Source organism: Callithrix jacchus, chromosome 3, assembly GCF_049354715.1.
Source record: "Callithrix jacchus isolate 240 chromosome 3, calJac240_pri, whole genome shotgun sequence".
Taxonomy (NCBI): domain Eukaryota; kingdom Metazoa; phylum Chordata; class Mammalia; order Primates; family Cebidae; genus Callithrix; species Callithrix jacchus.
The window spans coordinates 117,796,190-117,822,843 of NC_133504.1; the positions used below are offsets into that span (position 1 = coordinate 117,796,190).

Here is a 26,654-nt window from a genome sequence, read left to right on the forward strand (position 1 = left end):
GTTTCCATCTTGGCTGACCAATGCCTGCAAAGTGAGATGTGTGGGTGCCTTCCCGGACCTTCTGGTTTCCAAGGCCTGTGGGCGTACGCTGTACCCTGCAAACCCATCCTGGGGAGTACAGGCGGCCCCACCCGCAAAGGCCTCGGAAAAGTAGAAAGGCAAATGAGGCCAGGGACTCATCTCTGGGCAGACATGCCTGGAGTTCTCTGGCCCCAAGCGCTGGGTCAATCCTGGGCATTCTTCCACTGATTGGGATGCGACAAATGCTGGTGAAGCAACCGCTTGGCTTTCAGTTTCCCGTCCTTAGAACCTATGATTCCTGCGCTGGAAGCCCGGCCACCTGCCTGGATGTCCTGGGACCAGCTTGGCTTGATGCCTGCATGACCCGTGACCTCATTTCCTCCTCAGCTGTGAGTGACCTCAACTAGTTTGGCAGACAGGTAGAGTTATAAAATCCTAGAGACTCCCTTCTGAGAAGCTTCAGACACAGGAAAGGGTTATGATACCTCTGAACGCTTGAAACTGCAGTATTAAAATAAAACATTTCAGAGTTTGCCTTGGCTGAAGGCAAAAGTAGCTATCGGTACTCTTCGTCTACTACTTCCCGCCAAAATGGCCTTGTGGGCAGACTGAACAGCATAGCTACCCAGACCGAAAGTGGCTGCCACTAACACACCTACCTGGATCGCCCGGGCAGTAGCTGAGCCAAGGCTCGGCTCTCTTCCTGATCCTATGATTAAGTTAATGACCATACAAAAGAAAACACAGGGGAGGTTCACTGAGTGTCTACTCGTGGCAGTGTCTACACATAGTCTTTAGAAAATATGATTCCAGCCCATAATAAAGCCGATTGTAAAAAGCAGTATTTACCTTTTTCTAGACCTCAGTTCATCCCTGTATGAATCTTCAGTGGAAAGTAAAGCTGCCTTACGGAAAAGGAAATTCCAGAAGGATCAGATAGAAAGGAAAAGGGCATTCAAGATTTTTTTTTTTTTTTTAAGGTAGGCCCTAGGATAAGCTGTGTGTGTTTGTTTGTTTTTGCTCCAGAGATAAAGTGTCCGAGACATTGACAATTTGGTCTGCCTATCAGGCATTGTGATTTAAGGATCTGTTGATTCAATTTGCCTTCAATTTGCTTCCTCACTTCTTGTCATCAAATTTTCTTCACAATCTTGGGCTTTCTCTAGAAAGACCTCTTTGTGTTCAATTGGAGGCTGATTAACTCATGAGGGAAAAAACATTCCCAATGCTAGAAGTACTTTAAAAATAGTAGAACCTGCTTTGCTTATTTTACAGATGAGAAAACCAAGCTGCACGTAAATCAAATTATGTCAGCAAAGATGCAGGGTCACACTAGTTGTGAATAGCAGAGGTAGAATTAGAATTTTGGACTGTTTTCACCATATCTTGCTGGGTTTTAGATTATCCAAATGTTGCCTAGGAAAACTGAGAGCAGGCCTTAAAGAAATGTAGCAGAAAAAAAAAAATTGGATGATCTTAAAGAACCCCACCTGCTTTTTTACCAATCTAAGTCACATTCCCAATAGATAAATCAGGTTGCTCTATACCCTTAACCTGCTCCCTGACCTAATCATAACTTGCTTTGTAGAGGTCCTAAAATAATGAAGGTTTTAATATCCTATTAGGGAAAACCATTGCAAAGCCTGTAATGAGACCTCTGTACATTTCAGACCTTTTCACAAGTATCCACCTTCATATATAGGGGAGAGTCTTCAAAATGTGAAGAAAGGAGAAAAAAAAAGTGGGACAACTCCTGTGCAGTGCCTGCTTCGAGTGACTATGGAGATGCCTGTGGATTAAGTGCATGCTATCTTAAGGCCTAAAAGATCATTGTTCATTTGGTTTTATGTCTAATGGTTACTGGTCACACCACATGCACCTAGACTTTGTACACTCAATATTTAACTAAGAATTATTACAAGTAGGTAAAGAGTGCAGAAGTACTTTTCATAAAGGGAAGAGTAGAAAGAGGAGGGAAATTGTCAGGTTTTTCTGCATTATAATGTTTCAGGACAAGTTTTTTACAGAGGCTATGCAGTTGTCCATGCCTTTAGAAGGAAAGATGGGCCTTGCAATACATAGACCAGGATCAACCATTATCATTTCACCTTGGTTTTTAGGGAAACTCCCCCACAGGGTCTCCTAATAGTTTATGACAAAATGCCATTGTAATGACATTAGAGTACAAGATACACTTCTATGTAGCCATCATGAGTAGAACCTAAAGTAGGCTTTTCATCTGGTCTCACAGATCCCAGGCTGAACATTGTCTCAGACCATTTGTGAAGATGCTAATTATCCTGCTGCTGAAAAGAATGCTGGTGTCCCAGTGATGGGTTAGCTGCATGACAGGCATCTTTGTCTAAATGATGTGTCTTTGATCAAGATGCCCAACACTTTCCAGCTAAATATTTTCCAAGTGATAATAAAAACTTTTCTCCTTTTAGGCTCAAAATTGGCTTACAGTAAATAAATGCAAATGGAGCCAGGTTTATAGTTCCTCTCTGATGCTCTTTCTTCCCTTCTTTTCAGGAACTCAGTGAAAATAAATGGCATTTACTCAAAGTACAGTCCTCAGCTACAACAATAAAATTTTAAATCTTCCCAAATATTTGCTTTGAAGAAAATAGTCATTTATTGTCAAAGCATCCAACATACTCAGATAAACTATAAAGTTTAATAAATATTTCCAGGGATAAAGGAAACACATAACTATTCAGACTCCATTTCACTGGCACAAAATTACACTTTGTATTAAAAGGAAATACATATTTACATAATTGATGACATTCTTCATTGAAGTCCATAATTATATCATTATACATGCACTTCCCCCTGGAAACTCAAATTTAATGGCGACCCCTTTTTATTCATTTTGTTTATTTTTGTAAGAACACAAACGATCAAGAAATGCAAAGCATCTCACCCTCCTCCTTTATATCGAAAATAAATTTTGCCCTTACATATAATTATTACATCTAAACTGTAAGTGCTTAATAATTTAAGTAGAAACGTATGACAAATGCATCAATATGTTGCAATATATGACATTTTTAAAAATGTACCTTTGTTTTGGGGAAAGTGAAAATGCGTGCATTCAAAAGAAAACTCCCACAAACAACCCATCCAATCAAAAATCCACCATCCTGGTGTGTGTGTGTGTGTGTGTGTGTGTGTGTGCGTCCTGGATAAATATCTTAATGAGGTTCCTGGGAGCGGAGGACATGTGTAGTGTGGGGGTGATGTATGTGTCTGTGTGCACTATTTTGGGGTGCAAGGAAGCGGTGGATGTTCTCGCGTGTTTATTCCTGCAGGTGGCTTGACTGTGCGTGCGCGCGCGTGGAAAGCTGGGGTCCTTTCGGAGTCAATTATGCGAGGTCATGTGCCTGGAGAGGTGGTGGCGCTCCCTGAAGGACTCGTTGCAGATGGGGCACTTGAGTTTCTCCTCTCGCCGCCGCTTCACCAAGGGCTCCATCGCATATTCCTTTTTGTGGTGCGACCTCATGTGGTACACCAGGTCGGAGGTCATGCGGAAGGAGGCATTGCACTTGGCGCACCAGTTCTGCGCGGGCAGACACAGCGAGGTGAAGGAGGGCGGCAGCAGCGTGAGCGCCGAGGGCAGCTGCAGCTGCAAGGGCCCGGCGGCCGCCGCCGCAGCCGCGGCTGCAGCGGCGGCGGAGCTCTTGGGCCAGAATGCGGTGGCGTACAGGAAGGGGCTCTGCTTGGGCAGGCCGCCGCCACCGCTCGACAGGGACCCGCAACCTCCATTCAGGTCCGCGGCCCCCTGGAGCTTCACTGCTAGAGGGTCCGCGGCGGTGGGGTAGAGTCTGGTGGGGCCCACGCCGTCGGCAGGGTGACACGGCTCGAGCGCGCCCAGCTTTTGGCCCAGCACCAGCGGGGAGAGCTGCGAGAAGGAGCGCGCTGGCTGTGAGAAGGCGCTTTTGCGCTCGTCCGACGGAGCGCCCTGACCCCCGCCCGCGCCGCCTGCAGCTCCGGCGCCCGTGCTGCCGCCACCGCCGGTGCTTCCCGCGCTGCCCAGCTGCGGCACCGAAGTGAAGGCGCTGCCCCTCGCAGGACTGCCGCCCTCCAGCCGGCTAGGCAGCGGGCCCCCGGGCCGCGGGGCCAGCAGCTTCTCGGCGCCCACCGGCGACGGGGCCGCGGGCGTGGAGGAGCCGCCGCCGCTGCCAGAGTCCTGGTCCTCGGCGGCGACGCCCCCGCCGTCGGCGGTCCCCTCTTCCTGCAGGCCGGCCGCCCGGGCTGCCTTCTTCACCTCCACGAAGGCGCTGCGCTTCGCCTCGCCCGTCTCGGGGCTGGGCGGCGCGAAGAGGCGGCTGTTCTCTTCCAGGCCGAAGTAGCTGCCCGAGGCTCGGTACTGCTGCGGCGTGCACACCAGATCCTCCTTGGAGGCCGGGAGGGGCCGCTCTGCGAAGCGGCCCCGGCCGCCTACCAACCCCGCGCCAGCGCCGCCCTCCGCCGTCTCCTCCGGGAATTTCCTCTTTCCTTTGCCGCCGCTGGTGGCGATGCCGTCGGGACTCAGCTCCGCCTCCTGGTGGCCGCCGCCGCCGCTGCTGCTACCGCTGCTGAGGCTCTGTGCTGGGGAGCAGCTGCTGCCTCCCCGGGAGTTTTCCAGCTCCCTGGCCAGGTTGTGGAAGTCCGTGGATGGCTTCGCGCTGCTGCCGCCGGCGGCAGCGGGTGGGTTGCTGCTCTCGGGGGAGGGGACTGGGTAGTGGTGGAGGGGGCCAGCTTTGCAAAACTTGGGACCCGGGCCTAAAGGCGCCTCCTGCTGCTGCTGCTGCTGCTGCTGCTGCTGCTGCTGCTGCTGGTCTTTGCCACCGCCGCCGCCGCCGCCGCCCCCGTGGTCCTTGGTGCCCACGCCGCCGCCCTGTTCGTCTTGGGGACTTATATCAGCGCTGTGAAGTCTCTTGGGGCAGCGGAAACGCAGATGCGCCACATAGGGGAACTCAAACTGGAAACGTTGGCTGCATTCCAGGCATGTGTAAGGGGACGACCCTGCTTAGTGAGCAAACACCACGCACACACACACACACACACGCACACGCACACCACATGATTACTCAGCTTCACCCCTAAGCCAGTTTGCCACCATCCCCTGGACAAATCCACCTTCATTTCTCAGGGCCTGAGTGCCTGAGAAAAGAATGACCAACCTGATCTAACTTTCCCCCTGATTTGGGGGGAATACAGCAAACAAGCCAAGTGTCCCCGCTTTATCCTCACCTATCTGTTTAGCTTCATTCCGCACTATATCTCAGAAGCTTCCTGTGAGACACCCAAAGGGAAGAAAGGCGCGCCAGCGCGCTGGGTTAGCCCCGGCAGCTCCCCGCGTCTCTCCCCCGCTAGTGAAGGGCCCACACACCGGTCGCGAGCCAACCTACCATTCATTTTGTTGTGGGATCTAGAGGGGCAGAGCAAGAGTAACTCAGTCAGTTCTTTCCCGTACCAAACTAATAATTCCTCGTCTTTGGCAATCCTGCGGAGAGAGCGGTAGAACAGCTGTCCGTTTTTTATATAGGCTTCAAGGTTCTGCTCTTCCTTATCTCTGGCCGATTGGACCAATCGCAGCCACATGAGACCTTCTGAGGAACCATTTGCTGCTGAGGTGTCTACCTGCGGTTTGAAATAGAAGCAAGAAGACAAGAAGAAGGGGGAGAGGGACCCCCATGAAAGAATTGAAATCAGAAGAAGCAAGACCATTTCTTCCATGTTAGTCTTTTCCAAAATTTATCTGAGACCACGCTTCCAAAAATTTGGCCCAAAAGTTGGACCTGTCCTCATGTTCGTAACCAGTAGGGAAGATAACCATTCTTTGAAACACTACATCATCATACAGATTATTTGTTGCTGTTTTACTATACTGATTGAACACTAAATGAGGGAATCTCTTCTTAGAATTTAGTGTTAACCTCTTGAGAGTTTAATTCTATGTTATCCCACATTACAAAGGTATGGAGTATTTTGCTTGTTTCAGAAATAAAGCAGGCTTAGATCTTAGAAATTATGCTATGGCAATCATGTTCCTAATCTTGGCGTAAACAATTAATAGCTTTTCTTTGTGAAGAAGAATAGGAAATGAGAGCCCTTTTATCTTCCAATTCAGGCATATGGATTTAATGATGCTTTACTGTCAAAATCATTAACATTTTTATCTAAATACAAACTCTAGGCACTAGCTAATATTACTAAAGAAACTAATATTTAGGGGATGAAGAAGCCTTCTCAAATGGAAGGCAAATGTACCCAATACTTGTCAAAGAACTTAGAGCAAATAGTTGGTATGCAAATAGCCTCCAACCCAGTGAAATCTCCCATAGGTCAGGAAGTCGTGTTCATCAGCAGGAAAACCCAGAACTGAAGCATTGATTTAGATATTTCTAACATTCCAAATCAAATTCATTTATTCCAAAAAATCAATTGACAATAATTTGAGTTTAATTTTTCTTTTCGAATTTTTGATGTGTTAAATGGGATTGCTTGCATTATTGCATTTTCCACAGGTAAAACCTATCTCCACTTGTCATTAGAATTATTTTTAGGCCATTTCCAACAGGACATTACCTTCATATACCTACACAGCTCCAGCGGAGACTTACCCGAAAGATATAAGGTACCGTTCTCTTGTCAGTAGACTTGAGAGCTATGAAAGCTATGCTGTCATATAAGGAAGTATGGCTCAAGACACAGGGACCAAATATAGCATTCTCAGGGATGTCACAGGTGGTGTAAACGCTGGTAAAAATATCTGTCAGACATTGTTGGACAGCCTTGGCATCTCCATCCCAGATGCCTCGCTGGATGCCCGTATCCTCCATCACTGGAGATAGACACACAGCACAAGAAAGTGAATTACATTAATGCTTTGACCGCCATTAACCCAGGCAGCACTGTTCAAGTGCTAGGCAGATTTTCCTTACACTTGCCTGATTTTTTGCATAGCTCTTACTTCAAAATTAAAGCAGATTAACATGGAATATTTTAATGATGAGAACTAAGGAATACTTGTTAAAAGAACTAGAATAGTGAGAGATCTGGAGTTGACTGCTTGAGAGAAAGAAAAGAAGGGGCTAGGAAAGACTAGATCATTTTTTGCATTACCTTGATGTTGGATTGGGTAGGTTTTGGAGGTGAAGTTCAAGGCAGAATAATACTTTTTTTTTTTTTTTTTAAACCAGCCTATAGACCTTCCTTTCTGAAAGAAACTTCTAACCCTTGGGGGAAAGTGCCTCTCTGCCTATGTATTGAACTGGGTGCCCGGGAGCTGATTTTTTTTCTTTTCTTCCAAAGAGGGGAGTAGCATTAGTGAGCAGGCGGAGACAGTGGAGCATGGCGAATGGATTTCAAGTGGAGTGTCAGGGCCACTAATTCTGTGTCAGCTAACCTTTCTCTGCAGCCTACAAGAAGGGACGTATGTCTACTCATTACCATAATCCAACACTGTTCCTCTGAGGCTTTAATTAAAAGCAGCAAGCAGAGGTAATTTTTTTTTCTGGGCATGCTTATTTATGGATGAGAGTGAATCCCTGTTACCTTGTTATACAAGGGGGTGGATTAAGTCACATGTGGCTCATGAAGTGAGCAGGTACAGGACAGGCCTAAAGTGTCCCCAGTCTGAAATACTGTGTGTAATGACTGGTGAATTGTCACTCCCCCTACCCCATACGACCCTGTTTGGGCAAGAGGGGGCAGCCCTGCTTGAGCACTCCTCAGTGAGCTCTCCAGCTGTTTAATCCACAGCAGTTTAGAAAGTAATGCCCCAATGGAGGGTTCTCTATTAAGCTATCATAAAGGGACATTTTCCTTCCTCTGGATACCTCATACAAGACTTATCATTAAAAAAATAAAACAGGTATTTAAATTTTTAAACTAGCTTTGAACTAGGTACATTGCTTAGTATTTCAGACTAATCAAAAGAGTCCTCCAAGTTTGTTGTTCCTTAATAATGCCACGATTGGCAATTATTTACATATTTTTTCATAATTAAAGTAGCAAGAAAGCACAGATCTAATTGTTTTCCTGCAAAGCTGTTCATTGTGGAAGAATATCAGTGACTTGTATTTTTGTTTTAATTTCTATTAACCAATTGACCTTACACGTGTGATTACAAGATAGTGCTTTTTTTCCCATTCCAGCCAACATAGCCTAAAACTTTGGTTAGTCTCATTTTCCATTCATCCTCCTGCATCCTCCAAATGTCAAGTGTTGGGCTGTATCTCCCAGGCAGCAGAAATAAGGGGAAATATCCATAAAGTAGAAACTTTCTCATGCTACATCATCTATCCCTGGACATTTTTACCCCACACAAGGTAGACATCCTGATTTTTCATTTCAAATTAAAATACATTAAAAAGAAAACCGGACCCTCTCATTCCCTTTTCAACGGAATCCTATTCTCCTCTTTTCAATTTTCAATTCAGCGTTTTATGCCCCAAATTCTCTCTTCCTTTTAAAAATCTCTTTCACACAAGCGATTCATTGTGCGGGGAGGTCGCCCCGTCACTTCGGGCAACAGCAGGGACACAGTCATTAAAATGCAGTTCTACCTAACAATACGGTGAAAAGGTCCTCACTACGCCGCGCTAATAGCTGTCGGAGTCCCGGCGCCAGCCACCGGAGCCTCAAGCCCATCACAATAACCGCTGGGCAACAGCCTGGGAGCGCCCGCCTGCGTGCGGTCGCCTTTGCCACCCAACCTTTCATAGCTCTGTGCCCCGCTCTAGGCCCAGGTTCTTAACCGCCAGCCCTGAGAATCCGCCCCAGAGCCGGCGGGACTCGCTGAAAGCCGGTCGCCGCTGCCAGCCGCTAGCCCTTCCCTCTAGGCAGGCATTGTCTAGCGGCCGCGCGCTCCCCAGTCCCTGGCTTCTCCGGCAAAGTGCTCCCTACCCGCTCCTCCTTTTGTACAATATTGTTGGCAGTAGAGAGCCCCTCAACAATTATTTTTCTTTCTCTTCTGGATAATAAGGAGACAGGAGACAAAATTTTCTACTCTTTCCACCAAACTGCCTTCCTCCCATCCCCCTCCCACATCAATGCAAATAGACTTACCAGGAATAAGGTCAGTATAGAATCTCCCAAATAAGGCCACCTGGAACCGGGAAGATGCGCAATCCAGTGTTTCTTTTTGCCTATTGTATCAGTGTATTTCCATGTCAAGAGGTATTGGTGTTGCCGTCCTAAAGAGAAGAGAGAGAGAGGGAGAGATGGGGAGAAATAGATTGGGGGCTGGAGGGAAGGGAGGGGGAGGGAGATGAGAGAGAGAGAGAGAGAGAGAGAGAGAGAGAGAGAGAGAGAGAGAGAGAGAGAGAAGCGGAGAGAGTTGTACAGATGGACCCGATGCAGTGACTGACTGGCACGCAGACACACACTTTTTGTTTGCTGCACATAATCTGCCCAATGACGCGTGACAGCCCACGTCCCCTCCCCTTAACTCTTTGCTGGGCCAGGCGCTCCCTCCGGCGCCGCCTGCCTCGCAGCTTTTTCCCCTGGCCTGCCCGCGCCCCGCAGATTCTGAGCGCCTACCCCGGGTGGCAACGCCTGTTAGAGAGCGTCCCGGCACGCCTCCTCCTAAAGCTTGGGCCCTCTGGGACTGCTAGGAGGGGAAAATCGTTTCAGAATTGGAAAGGAAGGTACCAAAAGGATTGGTGAGGGCCTTTCCCTGTTTCACTAGGCACTTGGAGAAGCTATGACAGAGAGCTATACATCCAGCGCGCGCGGACCCCGTGCGTATTTTCCCGGGAGTCCGAGTTCCATGAAAGGGAAAGGGGTGAGGTTAGCCCCAGGGATTCTCTAGCTAGTTGCCTGGGGGTGATAAACGGGAGCCGGCTCTTCAAGAGCGCCAATACTACCAAGCCTCCTCCTGCAAAATTCAGAAAGGATGCGCTTTGGTGAGAACTTGTCTTAGCCTTCCCATAACTCAGGAGATGAGGTTGGAGTGAGAATGCCACCAGACCCCGGAAGGGGACATAAAGGTACCTCCTAGTCCCAGGACAGGGGTACGTGGGCGGAGGTAGGGTGGAGAGGTTGGTGGGAAGAGCGCAGGTTACTGGGCTCAAACGTTGCTGGGTTTTTTGCCCTTGGCTTGGTGCATTCTGCGCAGTCCCGGAGGGGGTCCCATAATGGGTGCTGTTGGCACTCTGAGACCTTGGGGTTGAGGGGCAAGGGTGATTGAAAGTAAAAATAATTACCAAGATGGGCTCCGGAAAGCTTTCACATCTAGCGGGTAGAGGAGGAGGAGGAGATGGAGTTGCAGAGGCTGTCTCGGGAGCCTCGTTTGTGTGCTAAGCCACTTAGAGGCGCTGACTTGCCCCTTTAGTGCAGCAGCTGATGCTAATGACTTGAGGTCTTTAACAGCCTGCAAGTTGACTCTTCCACAGGGGCTGCAACACCATTTCGCTGGGTGATCTCGGGCTTCTTTTTCACAGTTCAATTCTCTACTCCTAAGGGAAGAAAGGCCTTTCAGTGGTATAGACAGTCCTCAACTCCTTCAGCCCCACCCACATACCACTACTTTGAAGTGGGCAATCTGTCAGCAATAGGATAAACCGGATTGTGTAGCTGGCTAAAGTGGAGGAGGCAGAACCACAACTTAAGGAGACAGCCTCGTTGCTGCTGCTGCTGTTGTTTTTCCTAGTTTTGAAATAATGTATTTGGGGAGTTGTCAAAGAGCAGCTTACCATGTTAGTTTGATCCTCTCCCAGCTTTGAGACCCTTCTCTGGAACACAGTGGGGCACTGAGCATTGATAGCCTAGTGACTGCAGTCCCAGGAGGCCAGGGGAGGATTTTGCTGAGGAGAAACGAGTGAGTACAAGGGCTTTCCCAGGAAGTTCGTTTTCTTCCTTGGGGTCTCTCTCTCTGTGTGTGTGTGCGTTTCATTTTCTTTTCTGGTCAGTACCCAATGCAAATTCCGAATCGCTGCCTAGGAAAAAGCTGAAATTCACAGAAGGGCTGCAATATCCCCATACATTGAGGGAAAGTGGAGAATCCCTTAGTTTTCAGGTTAGCTACTGACTTTTCAAAGAAAGCTTCTTGAAGTGCAGTTTTCTTTAATCTTAAGATATCATCTTTCTTATGCAAGTATGTGCAGTTTTATGTACTTTGCCTGAGGATGACTCCTAATGACCAAGGCTCAGTGCAATGAGGGCTCTCTCACATGTCTATATATAGGAATCTGCTGCTGTGCTGAGCTTCCAATTGTCTTATGACTGATTGCTCCATTGAATACTAGATTCATTCCTCTGTCTCCCTGTCTCTCCACACACACACACACACACACACACACACACACACACACAAAGCATGGACACATTGTTCCCTAATACTTCTTTAAAGAATGGGTGGAAGATTTAGAAATGTCAAAATCATGTCTCAAACATCTGGAAAATAAACCTCAGCATTGAAGATAGTGGCCAGAAACTTAAGTGAATTCAGCGTAGAAGAAAGAAAAAAAATAAAGGACAGAAGAGGCACGGTTATAAACTGCTGCAAGTCAAGATAGAAAAGTAGCCATAAGAGAGTCACATGGTCCCTTAGAAACTACAGACTGATATATGCAATATGGTGTGTGGGGAGCAGTGTTTAAGAACATAATTTCATTAATCTGTTGAACAGAACACTCCTTAGTGCTTTCTTTTGGTGTTATTTAGAGAATTGGAAGTTTATCTTTCAGGAAAAGTCATCTGTCCATGCAAAGCATTAAAAATTTATTTTACATATTATAAATATATAAGCCTCTACTCCAGAATATGGACATTTAGAAAATAAAATCTAAATGGAAAGCATTTTTCTTGTGCCTGGCCTTTCTCTTATTGAATACAGAGACCATTTAAACTATGTTTATTTTGAGGTACTAAAATCTTGACTCCAGCTTGTATAAAAGAATGTTTTTGGTACTTAAGTTGAGGGTAGAAGAGCTTGACCTTTTAAATCTCAAGCTAGAAAACAGTGACAATTTTATGCATTTGAGAGGGGAGCAATTTATTGAGAATCTGGCCAACAGATGCTTCCTTTCAGTTTCACTTTCTTGCCCTCTAATTAATTTTTTTCCCTACTGCTTTCAGGTAAAGATCCTTAAATATAAGAATTTCTCACATTCTATGAATCTGACCTACTCTTTTTATTATGAGTTAGATGGTTGACATAACAAAACAATATAGGTAAGATTAAGTTGAAATTCTTACTTGGTGAGTTTTCCAGTAATTTAAGTGGTACAAATTTTACTTGGTAATATAAATGTCCTAAATGACAATCATTAATAGGGGATAAAGAAAATCTGCAAATTACTTTTATTTCTATAGAAATTTATGGGCTAAAATGGTACATAAACTACTTGGAAATCACTCTGCATTAATACTTTCTGGAATTCGCTGATATGAAATGAAGGGTTGAGGCATTTATTCAGCCTCAGACAGTACTATAAAAATGTACCTAGTCAATAGCTTTATGTAATTCACATGGAACAATGGGTTTATGCATATATTTGGAGCTCTATTTCCTAGGATTTTATTTCCAATTAAGTGATTAGAAGGATGACAATGAAGAGTGGGTATGTTCACCTTGTTCCACTTTAGCAAGGCTCTTTGCAGTCCTGGCAAAAATACACATGTAGGAAACTGTAGTGTTGTTTTGGAAGAGAAGCCTGGAGAGAGGTTGATAAATGATACCCAAGGTGATGCCTTTTATGACCTAAGTGAGAGGGTGGAGAAAGGGTGAGAAAGGGAAATTTAATTCTTGGTATTAGAATGGGAACACCCTTTCTCTTCCCAGGGTCAAAAAATGAAGCCCAAAATATTTCAACTTCTGTGATAAGAGGCAGGTAACATCTCCAATAATAATTCAAGTAAAGATTATTATCCTGTGAAAATGAAAACACACTAATTTTTATTTTCTATAACTTTCTAGGTCCTGGCTTACCCACCTCTAACCCTACTGCCAAAACACTACACCAGCAAAGACTTCATTGTCAAGAGCATGGCAATTCATGGTGAAAGGGAAAAAAAGAGCCCATACACTGGAAGATAAGAGGATGGCAATGGAGCAGACAGTGGCAGCTCCTTCCTAAGCTTATTAATTTCCCACAGAGAGGTCTCTGGAAGGGGCTGTGAGGGTTGAGAAAGGCAGAGAATAGATCTTCAAGGAGTACTGCATTACCTAGCCTCACCATTCAGAATAAGGAACTTTTTAAGGGATAAACTTGATTGACTACTTGTACATGAAGGAGAGACAGAAATTATGGGCTGGTCAATTAGGAAAAACACCAGGCCTGTGCCAAAAATGTTGTTCAGAGGTTGTTAACTCATTTTCTACCATTTTGCCTTTATCAAGAGAATGATACGTGGTGGTTTTTTAAAAAGAAACACAGAGGGGTTTGCTTGTTTGTTTGTTTTACATCTTGGTGAGTCAAGAAGAGGCCTGCTTGCTGATTTGGATAAAAAGAATGACCTGAGGGAGTTGGGTGTGGGGAGGGGTGCTTGTTTTTTATAAGTATACATTGCAAGCTTCATTTGGGTCTTTTCCTCACCCTAAGTATTGTAGTTGGTTCACTGGGTATTACATGAGCAAATGTTTTCCAGGCTGGCCCTGGGAAAGCCAGAGACTCAGAGTTGGGTAATTTTGTAACCTGTGAGGAAGGACTTCAGGCTCCCAACTGTAGGGGTCATTATTCCTGACTCACATTTATCTCTCTTGGGCTTTTCCTCATAAATGGTCCTGCTTTTAATGCTGCTGCTCCTGCAGCTACTACTACCACTATTATCATTACGATGGTAACCTGCCTTTCTCAAGTTTAAAATGTTGTCTCTGAGCATTCCCAAGTTTTATTTACACTTCTGTTGCAGTTCAGCTGAGAATGGAATAGTCTTTGAAAGCTATATGTTATCTTCCTCTCCTGGATCTGGGTTGTAGTCAACTGGCTTCATAGCCTCTGACTGACTTTTAGAGGGGTTAGCAAACCAAAGTGATGTTGGAGGCAACTACCAACAGGTATGAAATCAGTGCCTCATACTCATCTATGTGAGTGTGACCTCTGAACCAAATCCAGTATCCAATATTTTGACCCCCTGGATTCTCCCAACTTTTGTACTCCTCACCAGATCAGTGTGTAAATATCTGGCAAGAAAAGTCCTAGATTTTTGTCAAATCTATAGGTTCCAAAGTCCCTCCTAGACTCGGACATCACAGAACAACTTTATACCTGAGCAGAAATTGTCCTCTATGTGTGTATGGCTGTGGGTGTGTGTTTCAGGTTGGGGTGAATGTTGTCAAAGGTAGCAATTAAAAATGGGTTTTAGGACTGTCATTTTCCTTGAATGCGTGTTCATTAAGCATCCAGTGCTCTCTGTTGAATGTTTCATGTAAGATGGTTTTGAGAAAATAGTTTGTGTGAAGTCATACAGGACAGCAATTTGTCCCAAGGGAGCAAATTGAATAGAGTTATAAAAAGCCTTTGAATGCATCTCAGTGTGAGGGGTGTTGGCTGATTGTAGCTGAATCTCCATCAGCCACTCTGAACCTCCTTACCCTCTGGGTCAGGCTTTTTAGACAGACTGGGGATCAGGGTATGTCTAGCAGTCCCAAATTTGTGTCCAGCAGTCTCAAATGAGACTTTGAGAAGTCTAACTCTAGGCCTTGGGAATGTGACAACACTGAGAGGCTCTATATCAGATTTCTTCACACAGCCAGGCGAATGGACGTTATCCCAAGATTCAGTACCTGTGTGCCACACCTTTTCCTCTCTCTTAGGTAGTAGGTAATCCCTGAGTTAAATAAAGAAGCAACAATAGACACACAGCATATATATCCTGAGCAGACTACACCCCTTGGCATCCAATCCCAGTTAGCTTTCTGAGGTGTGGACTGTGAGAATTTGGGCTGCTGGGGAAAAAGCAGCACAAGGCTTGGCTTTTCTGGGAAAGGGGCTAAGCAGGGGACACAAATGTCCAGTACTTGAAATACACCTATGGGACACATTCTGGAGGCCCGAAGAGAGAGATGTTTCATTTTCTCAAGGAAAAGAGAAGTGAGATAAAGAAAGTGAAAACAAAGGAAGGAGGAAAGAGACAAAGAGGATTTGAGAAGTGGATACCAGTTAGGAACTACACAGTGATGATTCACATTGTATTGAAGAGTCTTGGAAATATGGTTCAATTTCTTTACAAATTATGCTCCCAAACTGCTTCCTTAACTCATATTGCCAATGGAATGCTTTGAGTAAAAACTATTCTTCATGATTTAAATTCAAATGAATTCCAGGCATTCTATGATTTAATCCGGCGGTATTAATTTAGTATCAATGGGGGATGTCTCTCTAAACATTATATGAAAAGTTGTTAGTTTTCAGGAGACTTTCAAAAACACTCAAAAGCTACCAATATAAGTCTTTCCTCACTGCTAATACTTGAAAATGTAGTCTCCTAAAAAGAAATTCAAAGATCAACATGTCACAAATGATAGCAACGTCATGACTACTACAAACACCTGTGGACTTACATTATGATGTGGAGGAAGGAATAGGCAAGGCTTGTAACATAGTTGTTCTCTTGAACTTGCTGAGTGAAAAGCTGCTTCCCAGGCTGAGTTGATAGTATCTGTAATGCATTATAGTAACCATGACATCATTCATAATCTCCTTTTAAGGAAGTTTAAAGGAAAACTCGAAATTTTAAAAGAAATAATATCCAGAATTGCTAAATAAAACACTCATAAATTCTTAAGAACAAACATATTGAATATAATGACCTGGATGTTGAGATTTGCTAGGCCTAGAATTTAACATAGGCCTGAACAACTTTATACCTGAGCAGAAATTGTCCTCTATGTGTGTATGGCTGTGGGTGTGTGTTTCAGGTTGGGGTGAATGTTGTCAAAGGTAGCAATTAAAAATGAGTTTTAGAACTGTCATTTTCCTTGAATGCTTGTCCATTAAGCATCCAGTGCTCTTTGTTGAATGCTTTCATGTAAGATGATTTTGAGAAAATAGTTTGTGTGAAGTCATACAGGACAGCAATTTGTCCCAAGGGAGCAAACTGAATAGAGTTATAAAGAATATATTTCCTGAGTATAATATTACTAATACCTTGTGTGTGTGATCAGCTGTTCCACAGCATTATCTACATTCTAGAATCAGTTTATCGAAGCCCTAAGATGTATATTCCAGGTAAGTGGGGTTCCCCTGAACCTGTGAAAATATCCTCTAGAAACCCAATGCCAATGCACTGAATACAGAGAGTTTCTTTTCTTGCCTGGGGGACTGAATTAGCTACTCATCCTCAAGGCCCTACACAGCTTAGTTTGAGTCCTAAGTTTGGCCAGCAAGATAAGGCACAGAAGTGCCTGCTAGACAAAGACAATCCCTGATGTCTACATTGTGCGGTGCCCGTGTCTCAGTAAAAGGTGCAGAGACAAAAGTAAGAGTCCAGAGAAGGCCAAATGACAGACTTCAGTGTGGGCAAACCAGGTTTCCCTGGGAGAGATTCCAGGAGGGCAACGCCCCCACAATATCATGAAACACAGATCCGGATCACACCGTTTGAGTTGATTCACCAAAGAGTGCAGAGTCCTGACACGGGAGGCGACCGGGGCAGAACAAAACAAGCCATCATCTGCCCGGTGGCGCCCTTATAGACGCACAGTGCACAAACCGTGAACTTGGGGCAGTGTGAGGCCAAGCGGCGCGCTTGGTACGCTCCAGATGCGCCCTGGGCGAAGCAGGGACAAAGTGCAGTTCCCAAGGGCCCGCCACATTTTCCACGTTATTTAGCCTCCCATCGGGAATTAGTGCCCTCATTTGCTTCCCTTTAGGTGAACACTTTATCTGTGGAAAGGCGTCCAAAGGGCGGGGCCTGCGGGAACCTAGCCCTCTTTCCACCTCCCTCTCTATCTGCCTCTGTTCACCTCGACCAGCTCGTCGCCTGATCTTGTCTCGAGGGGCAAGAGCCTGGTTCCCATTTCTTCTTACTAGCTGGGCTGCCAGGGACCTTGCTCAGCCTCGGTTTTCCTCTGGTTGAACTAAAGCTGGCAAGAGCTGCCTCCCGGATCGCAGTGAGGACTCTAAGGGAACGAGGGCGAGCGCGCTTTGGAAAGCCAGTTGCTGAGCAGATGGTAAGGGATCACTTCCAAGAGCCAGGGCTAGTTTCATTTCAGTCTCGGACACGAGGTGGTCTCAATGCCTTCATTAATGAACATTCTCCTTAGAAGTCTGGAAAACTGACCCAAGAAGAAGGACCAACAATTGAGTGTCGGGCAAGCCCACAACTCCATAGGGGAACCAGGACTGCATGGGTTCAAATCCTAGCCCCCTAGAGGTAATTTAACCTGTCTGTACTACAGTCCTTCATCTGTGAACTGAGGGGAGTAAAGGGACACTTTTCATAAACTAGGGCTGAGTGGATACTCAGCAAGCATAGAACAATGCTTGGTACATAGTAAATGCCCATTTCAGGGCTGCCTATTGTGACTCACTGCCTTTCCTTCCTCATTAAAAAACTGGGAACTGTATTGTGTACCACTTTCCAAGTGACCCAGCGAGGGCTGAGGATTTCCCGAAGTTTCTAGGGAGAAACGGAAGGAAAGGCAGTCATCCCTTTCCTCCTTCCCAGCCCGCACCGCGCACTCCCGCCCCCAACCCTGGTTTAATGGAAGAGCAATTAGTTTGCTGAGGAAGGCCTGCCTGGTAGATTGAGATTTGACCTCTATCCTCCCATGCCCATCTTGAGAGTTACTTCTTTAAGCCTGGTAGCGCCAAGGGTCAGGATCGCTGTGCCACGTTAGAATCGCAGGTAAGACAGGCTGTCAAAGGCTGATCCGGAAGACGCCGTGGGATAAGAAGCTTGTGAACACGTTGATGGTAAACTCTAGCGCCGCGGCCAAAAGCCGAGGTCTGGGGGTGAGCAGAGAAACCTGGGAGATCGGGCCTCCCGCGCTGACCAGGGCTCTGGGCCTCTGAGAGCGCGCGCGACCTCCCCTCTCCTGTGAAGCGCTGAGGCTCAGATGCAGACAAGGTGGATGGCCCCAGCCCTCCCCTACACACTCAAGTCCCGGAGCTCGGCAGGACGAGGTAACTGGTGCCCAGAGGCCGCAGCTACACCATTGGCACTGGAGTTTCGCGCAGGGCAGGTTCTCCCCGTGGCTGCCCTCACTCCTTGTCCCAGCGTCCTCACGCGGGCTTCGAGCGGAGCACTGTGGGCCACACGACAGACGGAGCTGCCTGTCTCGGGATGCCCAGCGGGGCCTCCTTCTCCTAACCCACGCCGCTTTTGCGCACGCGCAGCCCTGAGCTGGTGCTTTACGTTTGTCCCAGCCCACCGTCTCAAGTTACAAGAAACTTCCCGCCCAGTCTAGGACTGGGGATGAGGTAACAGCGGCCAATTGCGGGTTTCCAGTTGCTCTACCTTCCGAAGGTTCCAAGAGGCATTGGTTAAGAGTTTGATATTTGGGGTTTTGAACACTCAGGTCTGAACCCCAGGTCTGTAATCTCTTACCTGTGTGTTTGAGCAAATCACTTGATGGCTCTGAATTTTAGAATCTTCATTTGTAAACTAGTAAAGACAACATTTATTTATAGAGTGGCTAAGACTATTGCCGGTCAAGCCTGGGTTCAGATCCCAGCTAGGCCACCTGCTTGAGTTAGTTAGCATCTCTATGCTTTTGTTTCCTGTAAAGCAGGGGGATCTGTGAAATCCTGGTATTATAATACTTAACATCAGTAACATAATACTTAAAGGGTCAGCATAAGAATTAAGTGTGATGAGGCTGGCAGAGCATTCAGCCTAGCACAGAAGAAATGCCCCAAGTTTACAGCATCTCACTGTCTTCTGCTTTGGAATGCTGGGTAAAAAGAATTTTTAAAATATCTCTCTCCTCCCACTTCTTTTCCTCTTTGGTGAGAAACAAGATGCAAAGATGCATGCCAGACTGTGGGGTGGTAGTGCCTGGAGAGTTGGAAGAAAGTACCTTGAGGTAGAAAGTTAGGTGACCCTTTTGGAAGCTGAATGCTGTCCTCCTGGCCTTTTTCAGTGTTCGGGTACAAGGTAAAAGAATTGGAAAGGCAGAGAAAAGAGACTTGGAACATGGAAGGCACTCAACAAATGTTTCTTGAACATAAAATGACATTTGTAAAATCAGGGAGATAAAGAGTGTCTGAAATGGGAACGGAGACCCAGAGTTGGGATTGATTACCTTCTCTTTGTGCCAGGCTGCCAGTAGGCATTTAGGGCTCTATATGTTAGAAGCATTTCTGTGTGACTTTATGTTATAGATCTCAGGAAGGGGGGGGTGACACTACTCTACAAAAACGGACTCTGAGGACAGGAGGAACAGAAGGATGCATACCCCGGCATATAGAGAAGGGGCACAACCCAGCAGGAGACCCAGAGCAAACCTGCTCAAAAGTTAGAGAAGTAAAACTCAGGGGAAGGGAAGAAAAGATAAATGATATGGACTATATTGCAGTGAATTAGGCCTCCAGTATATGACTGGACCCTGTATATCCCCTAAACCTTGAAAATTCAATTTGGAGCCCCAAACCCTAAATTCACAGGCATCCCCTAATTATCTTCACAGCTCAGACCCTTTCAAAGTAGAGAAGCACACCTGCATCACCAAATGCCCCATCATTTCCCCTCTCCCTCAATATCCTCCACTGACTTCAAATGTCTGCTCTTAACATTCTTTTCTCTTCTTCATCGATAATAAAATAATGAACAATGATATTTTACCCAATAACTAAGAGAACATCCAAGAAAACATGACCTGAAACAGCATTCGAGAAGATATATTCCTCTGCTTTTTTTCCCACTGAGGGCAGAGAATGCTGATACAGCAACAACCTGGAGAATTTCGTAAACTTCTGGTTCTTAGTCCACTGTCCTGACTAAAAGGGGCTGTCAGCAAAAAGAAGAATAAGATAAAACCAGTTCCTCAGTGTTCGACCCCCTGGGCGCAAAGGAGACACTGCTGAGAAGGAGCCACAACTTGAAAAAAGATTGATTTTTCCTGGCCATAAATCTCATGCCTTGTTCCTCTGCCGAACGAAGCATGATAAAGTCCTTTTCCATAAAGTATTCAGTATTAGAGCTACAAAGCTCCCCCAATCAGTAGCCATCTGCTTCTACCATAACTGCTGCTTCCGAAGCAGGGAAAGCAGCAGCAGAGAAAGGGCACCACTGTTAGGCTGCTGGACAAATGAGGAGCCTGAATAGCTTTGGTTTTCCTTGTGTATCTGTATCTATAGAGACAGGAGAAGAAAGGCTGCATTATATTGATGCAACAATTGTAAAACAAAACACGGAAGAGGCATCTAAAGGGCAATATCGCATGCATCAGGGGTCCCCAGATAAAAGGGGCCCTAACAGATTTATAGAAACCTTTAATTGGTTTTCAATTGAAAGCTAAAGAGGCCAGGGCGAAGCTGTGAAGACTGGCAAAGTGCTCTCCTTCAGCCCTCTGGAGGAGTGATCTATTTCAGAAAGGGAGAAAAGAGGAGACCCTACCCATCTACCTAGAGCTGCTGCTTCTTCAAGGGCAGGGAGCAACTCCGCTTAAGCAACTTTCCTCTTTGGCCAGGGAATTAACTGATCTGATCTTGACAATCAATCTCTCTTCTCTCTCTCACTCTCACTCTCTCCCCTCTTTCTTCCTCCCTCCCTCGTTTCTTCCCTTCTTTCTTCATTCTTTCAGGCCAGTAGGTAAGTGGAAAGAGGAAGGAAATGATGCAAAAGTTAATCTAACATTTCAGCTCTGGAAAAAAAAAAAAAAAATAGACTCCTAGTAAGGCCCAGACTTTAAACCTGTTTGCCAGCTAGTAGGGAGGCCCCTCAAAGACACAGGAGACTGACCCTTATCCTGCCCCATTCTTCCTTTCTCCTTTTCTTTTTTTAGACGGAGTTTCGCTCTTGTTACCCAGGCTGGAGTGCAATGGCGCGATCTAGGCTCACCGCAACCTCCGCCTCCTGGATTCAGGCAATTCTCCTGCCTCAGCCTCCCGAGTAGCTGGAATTACAGGCGTGCACCACCATGCCCAGCTAATTTTTCGTATTTTTAGCAGATACGGGGTTTCACCATGTTGACCAGGATGGTCTCGATCTCTTGACCTCGTGATCCACCCGCCTCGGCCTCCCAAAGTGCTGGGATTACAGGCGTGAGCCACCGCGCCCGGCCCTTTCTCCTTTTCTATACGAAACAGGAAAAGCTAAGCGTCATAGGAGTATCTCCACTTAGAGCAGTGAGAAGTTTTTCCTTGTACCCACCGGGTTTGTTTCAGAGTGGATCTCTCCACTCAGCCAGTACCGCGCGCCTTTTCCTTAACCCCTTCCTGCGCAGCCAGCGGCAGCGACGGTGGCCCTCGCCTGCTTCGGTGGACAGTGCCCACCCAGGCGGCGGCCTCGGACGTCCGTCCGTCTGTTCCTAAAGCTAATTTTATTGGCCCGACCCTCCATTATCATTTTCGGCTTCCTAATTAATCAACGATAAAAGGCAATGACGCAAATTACGATTATGAGGGAACTGGAAGACGCTTTTGAATAAAATGGGAGAAGGGAGATATGATTAATTGAACTACACGATAGTGAAATCTCAAGTGCAAGAAACAGGCCCCAAGGGGTCAAACTCTGAACTCATAGTGTTGCAGGTGAGCCCCTCCGGTTGTCCTAGAGCCCTCGGAAGAGGACGGCCCCCAAATTAAGTCACAGGGATCCGAAGGCTTCGGAAGAGACAGAACTGGGTTCCCACCCCAGCTCCCAACCACACTCTGCACCTGAGGCCCAGATACCCCTTCCTCCAATCCCCATCACTCACTTTGCTGCCGTCCCTGTTGAATTTCCGGACTCCTGGACAGCGAGTCCACTCCACTTCAAGACCGTATTTTTATTTAAGTGCACCCTATTATTTCGCTAATGAGCCACAGGCTCCTCACAGTTTTCCTTCCGTCCTTGCACATTCCTCTAGTGAGGCTGTTTGTGAAATTGCGGGAAAACAAGTCTAGTAGGTCAGAGATCGCATTTGCTCCTGCAAGGGATTAATAAAGCTCTTGTCTGATGCTGCTTTTTAGAATTATGTTCAGGATTAAAAGACAGTCTCGACCTAAGCACGCATTTTGCATCCGCCGGTCGTTGTGATTAATGTTTCCGAGGGAATTTGGGCCGGGAGCTTACGGAAGGTGCTCTCTGGGTCTAAAACCCGACGACCTCTGCGCAGGGGCGAGTGGAGGGTCTGGGGACACTGGGGCAAGCGCCGGAGCACTGGGGAATTAGAAAGGGCATCAGATGGGCGAGGAGATGCTAGCCATCTCGGCCTTTCAGCGTCCCTTCCCTCCGCTTCCCCACCCCCGGCGCAACTGCCTGGGAGGAAAACGGTGAAGACTGTACAGGGAGGCTGTCATTGCGTTTGAGAGAGAGAGGGGGGGGGGGGACTCGACTGTCCTTTTTGGTGGGAGAAAGGGGCTCACTACTTCAGGCAACCGTCTAGCAAGGGAAATCCCCAGCTCTGAATTCCAGGGAATCGCTGCGCTAAATGCATAACTCACCCCCAAATCAAACAGTTGCCGTGCCCCGTCCCCGGAAAATAATGACTTCAATCTCTGAGAGCTGCCATTCTCAGGGCTGCTTTCGCGAGCACCCAGGGAGGCACCTACGGAGAGGAGCCCGAACCAGAGCCTGAGCGGGAAACCCGTCCATCCCCTTCACACTACCTCCCGGCGGGCGACAAACCCTCCCCCAGACAGTGATCGGAAAGGAGAAGGAAAAGTACTGGCGGGCCAGCGGGGAGGGAGGGAGAAGGAAAAGAAAAGGGGCTGAGAGGAAGATAGAGAGAGGGAAGAGGGAGAAAGACTGAGAGAGGGAGGGAGAGAGGGAGGAAGAGGAGGAGGAGGAGGAGGAGGGGGAGGGGGGAGGAGGAGGAGAGAGAGATGCAAAAAGGAAGCGAGAGAGGAGTACAGCGAGAATTGAAGGGGGTCGCGGTGGGCAATACCGCTTTCCAGCGGAAGGGGGCACCTTTGCGGCCGTGGGAGCGTTCCCTGGGGCGGGGCGGGACGCCTGGCGAGCCAGCCCTGCAGCTCTGGCCCTGGGGTGCTGGCGCCCCCTCCTGGCTGCTGTGCGGCCGCTCCCTGCTTCTCGCCGGTGCTCGGGTCCAGAAACTGTCCCGCCCCCGGCGCCGGGGAAGAAGGGGCAGAGGGGAGGAAGGTCAGGAGAGAGAGAGGGTTTGGTCAGGTGATCGCTCCTCCCTTCCCTCCCCGAGCCTGCCCGCGGCTTCCTTACCTGGGGACTGCGGAGCTCCTTCCCCGCGAGCTCAGCTCCTGCGGGCCTCTTGGCGGCTGCGCTCCCACCCCAATCCGAGCCTGCCGAGGAGTCCGCCCGCCTCACGAAATGGCCCCGGTATTGCCGCAGCAGCTGGGAGGGAGGGAGCGACTGCCGGCTGCTGCCGGGCGGCGTCTGGGGGCTGCAAGCCGAGCGCAAGGAGCCGCCATCTGGAGCCTCGGCAGCGGGCGGGGGTGGGGGTGCAGGAGAAGGGGCCTGACGGCTCGGCCCCAGGCTGGCGCGGGGCAGGGCTCTGGCGTGGGAGCGGCGCCCAGTCGCCCCAAGTACTTGCGTGTGTGTCGCGGGAGGGGTGGTGTTGGTGTGTGTGTGAGGGGCACGGCCCCTGGGGAAGAGGAGCGGAGGCCTGCCCTCTTCAAGTCCCGCAGATTACAGGGCAGCCGTTACTCGCAGGTTTAGCGAAAGAGAGGGAACCCTCTTGGCAACCCCCAGCCCCTTCCAGCCATTCTCCTGGGATGGAGGACTGGGCGAGGGGAGCCCAAACACTCCTACAGGCGCACACACCCGCTGTCCATCAGAAGTGGTTTGCTCATTTCCCTCTCCTCCCACCATGTCCACCCCTCTCCAGGAAGCATTCCTCCCCAAACAGCACGGAGTTTCGGACGCCTCCACGTTAAGACACCTACTCCAGCCAGAACGTGGGACAGGCACTAACAGGATATCACCCTTGGGGATAAACGCTCTCCAGTTTCCTGTGGACGGTGGAAGAGGAAAGAACAGGAGAGGCTGCCAAAGGGATGGGTTGTGGGAAGCTCATCCTCGCACATAAGAAGAGAATATTAGGGACGGGGGCGGGGTGGAGGTAGGATGGGAAGTGTAGCTTTCCCTCCCTTTCTTCCTTTTATTTCAGATCCTATTAGTGTTTTTATTTCTTTAACTTTGAAAACTATTTCCCTTTCCTGAATCTGGATGCGGGCAGGGAGGGAACTCAAGGAAATGATGAATACGGAGGAGAGCCAGGGGACAGGGGATTTGTCCCGGACAGGGGATACTCTCCTGCTTCACCACTGTTTCTGAGAGAGATGCCCAGAGCCATAGGTTTTAGCCCAAATAAAGGGAGCTGAATGGGTGTATGGGCGGTGGCGGGTGGTCTGAATAAGAAATAAAATAAAGGAAAGCCAGATCCACTCTCATCCCAAAGCATTAAGACACCCTCCCCACCCCCAGCTGTCTTGTGTCCGGCAGAATGGCATTATGTAAAAGATCTGGCATGTCACCCAGTGGCACATCTGGTAGGTGTAGATGGCATTCATTAGCACGGGACTTCTACTCTGCAACATGCCAAAGCTCTGACAGAGATGCCCGCTGCCAATCATTCATTGGCTGCCAATCCCCGAGCGCGGCCGGGCGGGATGGCTTCCTTCCACTCTGGCACCAGGAGTGGAGGAAACAATGTGTTGAGATAGAAGAGATGAAAGTGGAGCTGAGGATGCGAGGCACCCAACAGATGTATCCCATGAGGAGATAACGGTGCTAAGAGTCATTTAGCAAGAAAGCATATGCATGAGCTCAGGAGGGAGGCTAGGGCAGGGGGTCTGCTTGCCTAGGGCTGAGCTGAAGGAAAGGCAGGGGAGCCCTTTCAGAAACTGAAAGTTGAAGTTGCTTCACTAAAAACACACAAAGACTAAAACCTCAACCCCCTAAATGTAGGATTCTGCGCCCCCCCTTCATTTGTCACTTGTATCTCTTTTTGTCCAGAAACCTACCTACCTCTGCAAAGGTCAACTTTTGCATTGTTTTTTCTGAGGATCCAGATAAAGAGCACCTTCCTGTTTTAGATTTTGCATCATTCTCACAGACTAGTAATTCGGGGGCTAAGGGAAGAAAGATTGTCAGGCTATCTTCAGTGCATTTTAAAGTGCAAAGGTCTTATTTCCATTCTTAGTTTTTCAGAGGGGATAAAGATGAACAAAGGAAAGCAAGGAAATTATTAAAATGGCAAAGGAAGATTAAACACAAAATCCAGGTAGAGATTGCCTCTGAGGTTGTTCTTTTTCTTAGGCTGGGTGGCAGTTAACACGGTATTCGGTGTATTGTTTTTCTTTATGCCATGCACATAGTTTACATTCCTTTTATCCATTCACAATTTAATAAAGCAACAACAAAACTCAGGGTTTTGACAGTTTGTGGGACTCAGTGTTTAGGTTGACCAGCTTAAGCTCTTTAGGTTATATATAATATATGTTTGTGTGCATTATACAATTATTATACTCTCTTCAGTATATGTTATAAAATATTTGGGACATATACTATGAATGTATTTATGGTTTATATAAAATTGAAACTTTAGCTGGCCATTCCATATTTTTATTTGCTAAATCTAGCAATGCTGGGCATGTTGGCTTATGGTGACCATATCACTTTTCATTAGGCAGACCTGAATCACCTGGCCACTCTTTCTGCAAGAAAAGTCAGGGAAAATTAGCCTTTAAAGTATAAAAAGGTAGGGGTAAGGGACTGGGAATAGTTGTTGGGCTGCAATCAAAGGTGTCTGACAAAGAAACCAAAGATTGCAGAAGAAATAATGTTAATGTCAAACAAGAGTATAGCTTATCAAGTTTTGCCATTGTTTTAAATAAAAGTTTTCTGTTTTCATTATAGTCATTAAAGGGATACTGTTCTTGAGTTTAGCAGTTTCTTTGTGAATTTTATCAAATATTTCAAAATAAGGGCTTGGTCTTAATATGTTCAGAAGACAGCTGATGTAAAATTTATCTTAAATTTAGATTAAATTAGTATTTGCATTAGTAGTATAATTAGAATGTACTTATAAATTTAAGTGAAACAAAGAAAATGACTCAGTGTTAGAAGGATCAAGAATTGAATTCCCATTCTACAACTCATTGGGTGTGTGACTTTGGGTATTTTATTTATCTACGTAATATTTCCCCATTTGTAAAATGGGTTAATGTTGATGCCTTGGAGGGTTATCATGAGGTTTAGATGATACACATAGAAGGTTTTAAAATATGGCAATTCTCAGAGACACAACAGAAACAGAATTCAGCCCAAATGAATCATATTAAGAGGTGAGTAATCTCCCTGTATCTGTGGTTCTGCTTTCTGCAGTTGGAAAATAGGTGAATACAGTATTTATAAGATATTCTGAGAGAGAAAGGAAGGCCACATTTATATAACTTTTATTATAGTATGTGATGGTTAATACTGAGTGTCAACTTGATTGGATGGAAGGATACAAAGTATTAATCCTGGGTGTGTCTGTAAGGGTGTTGCCAAAAGAGATTAACATTTGAGTCAGTGGGCTGGGGAAGGCAGAGCCACCCTTAATCTAGTGGGTACCATCTAATCAGCTGCCA

The 26,654-nt window shown here is 46.9% G+C and overlaps 1 protein-coding gene and 1 long non-coding RNA gene across 28 annotated transcripts; one reads left to right on the plus strand and one right to left on the minus strand.

The window, feature by feature from the left end:
- Positions 1–2,632: 2,632 nt before the first annotated feature.
- On the minus strand, positions 2,633–23,374 carry PRDM8 (PR/SET domain 8). Of its 27 annotated transcripts, XM_054253232.2 has the most exons (9): positions 22,551–23,374; positions 21,824–22,033; positions 15,521–15,618; positions 12,589–12,718; positions 10,221–10,472; positions 9,082–9,258; positions 6,633–6,853; positions 5,418–5,649; positions 2,633–5,034 (listed from the first exon to the last, which is right to left on the minus strand). In XM_054253232.2, the coding sequence occupies exons 7-9, from the start codon at positions 6,849–6,851 to the stop codon at positions 3,386–3,388; spliced, it is 2,100 nt and encodes a 699-aa protein (XP_054109207.2). In that variant the 5' UTR covers positions 6,852–6,853; positions 9,082–9,258; positions 10,221–10,472; positions 12,589–12,718; positions 15,521–15,618; positions 21,824–22,033; positions 22,551–23,374; the 3' UTR covers positions 2,633–3,385. The 27 variants fall into 27 exon arrangements, with proteins under 27 accessions (XP_054109207.2, XP_078224057.1, XP_078224050.1 ...); XM_078367931.1 differs by lacking the exon at positions 21,824–22,033 and having other exon boundaries at positions 2,633–5,031; positions 9,082–9,209; positions 23,281–23,374; XM_078367924.1 differs by lacking the exon at positions 21,824–22,033 and having other exon boundaries at positions 9,082–9,209; positions 23,281–23,374.
- Positions 10,472–16,099, plus strand: LOC118152261 (uncharacterized). The gene is made up of 2 exons (XR_013533439.1): positions 10,472–10,834; positions 12,935–16,099. It is a non-coding gene; the product is annotated as an uncharacterized LOC118152261 (long non-coding RNA).
- Positions 23,375–26,654: the final 3,280 nt, after the last annotated feature.